Consider the following 6,219-nt stretch of genomic DNA (forward strand, 5'->3'; position numbering starts at 1 on the left):
AAATATATTATTAATATATTAAATTATATTAATATATTAATAATATATTTAATAAAAATCTCCATCTTCCATGTAAAGACGTTTAACATAAAAATCAGAGAAAAATCTATCACTACATATAACTTGTAAAGGAAAATAATTCCAAGTACGTGAATTATATATAAGTGTTGAAAACTTGCTTTTCCTTCCACGCTAGACGATCGCTTGACATCTTTAAAAGTTTGTTTATCTTCATTGGTGTGTGTATGCAAAATAAAGAAGTAAATGAGATTATTTTTGTATAGAAATTCGTATTAATTAATACAAACGACAGTTAAACAACTTACAGTAATCAGAGTTTTAGTCCCTTCAAAAGTTAGAGGCCATGGAAGGAAGTGAATACTGTCTTAATTGCTGGCTCGCAATTCTCTCTAATTCGTTTAGATCATCGCCGTTGATCGATAGTGGGACCACATCCTACATAAGTATAAGTTATTTGTGACAGTACTTATTTGATTTAGTTTAGAAATATATTTACATATCATGTTTATATGTGGTCGAAGTTGTCCATGGTTATCACTGGTAGAACTATAAGATATAGGGTTCACATTAATGTTGAATTCAAAGTGATTGTAGACTGAGTGACAGCTGTTTATATGTGGTCGAAGTTGTCCATGGTTATCACTGGTAGAACTATAAGATATAGGGTTCACATGAATTGGTAAGTCTGAGGGGTTAAAAATCTGCTTTTGATTCTCGCAGTGGATAGATAACCCATTATGTAGCTTTGATCTTAACAACAAACAAACAAACAAACAAAATACCTTGTTCAATAAAACATTCTATAATCGACAATTAAAAAACATAAGTGCAGAAAAACGACAGAAAAATAACATATTTTTCTCGAAAGTTATGTTTTGTTATATCACAAAGCTAAACAATGGGCTATCTGTGGCGGGCCCGCCACAGAAATGGAGACCCGACATTTAGCGTTAAAAACCCTCGAGCTTACCGCTGAACCACCAAGGACTTGAGGTTCTTGGATAGTTTCTTTGTTTGTTTCAGAGCAAAGCCACATCGGGCTATCTGCTATGTCAACCGCGGGGATTCCAACCCCGGATTTTAGTATTGTAAGTCCATAAACTTACTGCTGTCCCACCGTGAGACAAGTTGTTGGACAGACAAATTTTTTTTCGTAGAAAATTAAAAAAAAGAAAAATACTGGTTGTGTAAAAGTGGGCTGAATTACATATTTGGATGATGGTTGTGTAAAAGTGGGCTGATCAACATATTTGGATTTTACAAATCGCCGAACTGATAAAATCATATCGATTTTATACATTCATTTTGCAAGTCAAGTTACAATTTGCTCTCATTTATTTATAACCAAGTTCAACTGAGGTAGATCAGTTCCGGGAGTACCCCATCACTTAAGCATTATGTAATTCGGTAGTTTGATTTTACAGAACAACTGGAGGAGTTAATCTTTATACAACTCAATACGTAAAGATATGAAACTTACAAGAAGGGTTTCAACTGAGGTAGATCAGTTCCTGGAGTACCCCATCACTTAAGCATTATGTAATTCGGTAGTTTGATTTTACAGAACAACTGGAGGAGTTAATCTTTATACTACTCAATACGTAAAGATATGAAACTTACAACAAGGGTTTCAACTGAGGTAGATCAGTTCCGGGAGTACCCCATCACTTAAGCATTATGTAATTCGGTAGTTTGATTTTACAGAACCACTGGATGAGTTAATCTTTATACTACTCAATACGTAAAGATATGAAACTTACAAGAAGGGTTGTCACAACAAGAGTCTTGTTTTTTAGTGACTGGATAGCCTCTTCATAAGCCTTAGAATAGTTTCCCGTCATGTTGATACCCGCGTGAGGAGTCCATTCTCCGATCTAAGTAAAACCAGTTTTGATTAAAAAATCATATAAAAGGCCAATTCAACGGATACAATATTCGCTTTACATTTCCTGCTCCAGATAAGAAAAACAATTAATTAGAAATGTTAAATATGTTTCTATTGTATAATTTCCAATAAATTTTCCCTAGAATGAGCTTAATATCTCTCAATAAAAACTCCGTTATTCTTGAAATTAAAAACAAAATTCTTGTATATCTTTCAAGATCACGTGTTTGAACTTTAATCTGTGAGAACATAAACATCGCGTCTACTATTTGTCGCAGAGTGAAGAGGAATTAAGAATAAGAAAATAGTTGATGGGGTTAAAGTATGTAATTTCCTATGTAGTTTCGAAATAACGTTCTTGTCTTTTTGTTCTAAGTCAAATCTCAATATAAGCTTAATGTTTAAAGATGTGGCTACGCTGAGATTATTGTATTTATGACTCATGTGTACTTAACTTTATCTTATACATATATATATATATATACGCTCATCTCATGAAATCTTTGAATGCTTTTTAAATGCGTACTTAAACTGATACTATCAAGATATTTTCTGGTTTGTGTCATAATATCATACAATGTTTCAGCTATTAATGAACAAAATGAAGGTATTATTATTCTCTATTTACTGAATAAACACCTACAGACAGTTCTTATTAAAATTAGGACTAATATAAACACAGATATGAACAAATTGCTGAAAAAGGATAAGAATGTATCATGAGGGAATAAATAAATTTATTGAATCTTCTTTATTTTCCTGTGGTATCAGATATCCTGAGAAAATTGATATAATTTGAGACTGAACTTGCATTTTGATTAAAAATCTCAATCTACAAATCCACACTTATGAGTATATATAAGTGTGTGTGTGTGTGTGTGCATGTTGAAAATACCTCTTTTAGCCCTTCTTGGCCTAGCTGAAGAATTTTCAAATTGAAGTCAGAACGAAACCCATACTGATCAAATTTGACGTTTCCTGTAAGGCCGTTGATGTTGATCTAGAAATGAGAGAAGAAATGTAGTTTCTATCATGGATCAAGCAATACGTTTAATAATAGATATCCCCTCACTTCACCGCCCAAAGGATGCCGCCTCACGCTGATTGGCTGCCTCAGGGGGATAGGAAGGGGAGGAGAAAACCATCAAAGATGAAGACGTCATAGTTCCAAAAGTTAGGGACTCATTGCTAGCCCGCCATCACAGGCGGCATTGTTAGGATGCGTTTCTAGGTTAAATCATTTACAATTAAACTATTCTAAAAAGGATGCTTAACACTAAATCATTACTTAATTAAATCAAGTCCTGAAAAAGGATTCTTAACACTAACTCATTAGTTAATTAAAGCACTCATAATTCAATTGTCCTAAAAAGGATGCTTATCATTAAATTATTAATTAAAGTTCCTGTTCTGAAAAGACGATATCTTATTCAATCAAGTGTTTAATGAATTTCCACCCTGATCTACATTCATATCTATTAAGAATGTAATTACATAAAAATGTCAATTAATTACCATTATTTTAATGACTGTACGTTTTAACAAATAAGGACACATTTCTATACTATCCAATTTATAACTTGACATAATATTTTACACATGATACTTTATCTCATGTTTTACAAAGGCAGACTTTCATATATGTATTTATATTTAATTACTATTATTTTAACAACTGTGTATAATATTTTAACAAATATACTGTGACAGTACTTCCACATATGATCAATATCTAGATTTAATTATGATAAAACCATTATTTTGCATATTTTAACATCTGTACTAATACAACTAAAAATAATAAATGAATGACTTATTGTTTATCCGTCCATTTTCTATATAACCGTTGATTACTGGCAAATGAACACAAATCTTGTGAAAGTATGAAATACATAACTTATTTCAATGTTCTGTAGGACACCTACTGTTTCGCTTTCACAAATTATACATATTATAACCAATAATCGCCCTACAACTAAATATAATAAATGAAGGACTTACTGATTACTATTATTTAAAATACTGGAACTTTCAGACTGTCTAAGACACTATTAGGAAATTGCACATAAACAAGTGGCTTAGATTTGGTTGATTATACATGTTGTTTCTCCATTTTCTATTATACATTCACAAAACTAATGAACCTGTATGGAAAATGCATATAGACAGTTATTGTAAGAAGAAAGGATTGTGACAACATGTGATCAAAGACTAGATATGTAAAGCTTTCTTTACAGTACCTTGGATATACTAATTCCACCAACCTTTAACATACAGTTTACAGAATCTGACTCCTGGAAGGTCATTGACAGTTCTGAGTTAACCAAGCCTAGTAAAGGTGTAAAGTAAGCGCTGATTGTGTTGCAATGTAGAAGTAGAGCAGAGTTTAATTAAACCCACCAGTTCGAAGAAATATAAGTAAAGCATGATGAATCACAGATTAAGTGCACGTGGTCACAGGCTACTGACAGGGTTGGTAGAAAAAACCATAGGATATAGAATGACCAAGTTAATTTTGCAATAACTTGTGAGCTAGTTCAAGAACAATAAATTATAAACCAAGTAATTAAAGTTTTTGGTAACATGAATTATACAACTCGGTGTTTGTCATATACTATCATGCATACAAAACACCAGTTACTATCATCATTATATAAAATTAATAATATACTCTACATAAGATTAATATTCACTTTTACAAACCAGCAAATATATTCAATTAGACCATAATTATAATACAATATCTATGCACAATGTATTTAATTATGAACTCTACATACATATACCATATTTTAATTAATTTTATTGAAATTTAAAAGTCAGCAAACGTAGTTCTTTATATATCATTTAAATGATTAATTTATTACTCAGCATACGATTATTACATACTGTGTCCGAAAAAACTATCAGAATAAAATGTAAGTTCTATTCTACTTAAACATGTGACATTTGCAATATATTTAATCTTTACGGGAAAATGTTATTAAAATAAAAATCAATTATAACACACTGTCGCTATCTATGTATTTACAATATACTTAAAATAGATGGTTCACTTTACAAAATTGTAAATATGTAGTGACATATATCAGTTAAATACATTTTTTGTATTTAATTAAACTGTATGTTTCTAAAATGTAATTATCAATGATAAAACATCAATTACTGCATACCATGCCCGACCTACAGCAAATGGTCAGACTGTATTAGTCGGCTTAAAATAAAGTGAAAGTTGTATTCAACTTAAATGTGTGACATTAATTATTATAGCAAATATAATGTTTTTGAAACAGTATATATTTAGACATAACACCTATATAGAAGGGGGCATTGACACACATGACAAAGGTCAATTCTGAGTTGACAAGGTCTATTTTGCAATCCACAGTCGATCTGGGTAGTCGGCCCACCCAGTGGCACAGCGGCATGTCTGCGGACTTACAACGCTAGAAACCGGGTTTCGATACCCGTGGTGGGTAAAGCATAGATAGCCTTTTGCGTACCTTTGTGTTTAATAATAAACAGCAACAAACAACAACTGGATAGTCGACCACATATAAACAGCTGTCACTCAGTCTACAATCACTTTGAATTCAACGCTGAGCCACCGAGGGGCAGTTTAAAAAGGTATTTTGTTTGTTTGTTGTTAAGATCAAAGCTACATAATGGGTTATCTATCCACTGCGAGAATCAAAAGAAAATTTTTAACCTCTCAGACTTACCAGCTGAGCCACCGAGGGGCAGTTTAAAAAAGTATTTTGTTTGTTTGTTGTTAAGATCAAAGCTACATAATGGGTTATCTATCCACTGCGAGACTCACATGCAGATTTTTTACCTCTCAGACTTACCGCTGAGCCACCGAGGGGCAGTTCAAAAAGAGTTTAAGCTTTACATTTATAAATGTGCTTGACATAAAGCAACTTAAGCCAAGTTTGGTTTAAAGGAAAATAAAAATATTTCAACTAGACATTTAATGTTTAAACAAAAATATAAATGGAAATAGCGTCAATAACAAGGGAGATAATAGATATGTAATAGACAATCGTTTTACCTGTGTTGACACTGTAGACCATCTCAGCTTCAGCTGTCATAATAAACAAATAATAGACAATCGTTTTACCTGTGTTGACACTGTAGACCATCTCAGCTTCAGCTGTCATATTAAACAAATAATAGACAATCGTTTTACCTGTGTTGACACTGTAGACCATCTCAGCTTCAGCTGTCATAATAAACAAATAATAGACAATCGTTTTACCTGTGTTGACACTGTAGACCATCTCAGCTTCAGCTGTCATAATAAACAAATAATA

The 6,219-nt window shown here is 32.1% G+C and overlaps 1 protein-coding gene across 1 annotated transcript in view; it reads right to left on the reverse strand.

Annotated features, from left to right (window-relative positions):
* Positions 1-1,323: 1,323 nt before the first annotated feature.
* The window catches only part of LOC106471667 (glutamate receptor ionotropic, kainate 2-like), a 34,009-nt gene continuing 29,113 nt past the window's right edge, over positions 1,324-6,219 (reverse strand). Inside the window, exons 8-9 of the mRNA XM_013932284.2 lie at positions 2,802-2,906; positions 1,324-1,895 (exon numbers count right to left, since the gene is read on the reverse strand). Coding sequence (XP_013787738.2) covers positions 1,752-1,895; positions 2,802-2,906 — 249 coding nt within the window. The 3' untranslated portion in view covers positions 1,324-1,751. The remainder of the gene's footprint in view (positions 1,896-2,801; positions 2,907-6,219) is intronic.

Source organism: Limulus polyphemus, unplaced genomic scaffold, assembly GCF_000517525.1.
Source record: "Limulus polyphemus unplaced genomic scaffold, Limulus_polyphemus-2.1.2 Scaffold4772, whole genome shotgun sequence".
In the NCBI taxonomy this organism is placed as follows: domain Eukaryota; kingdom Metazoa; phylum Arthropoda; class Merostomata; order Xiphosura; family Limulidae; genus Limulus; species Limulus polyphemus.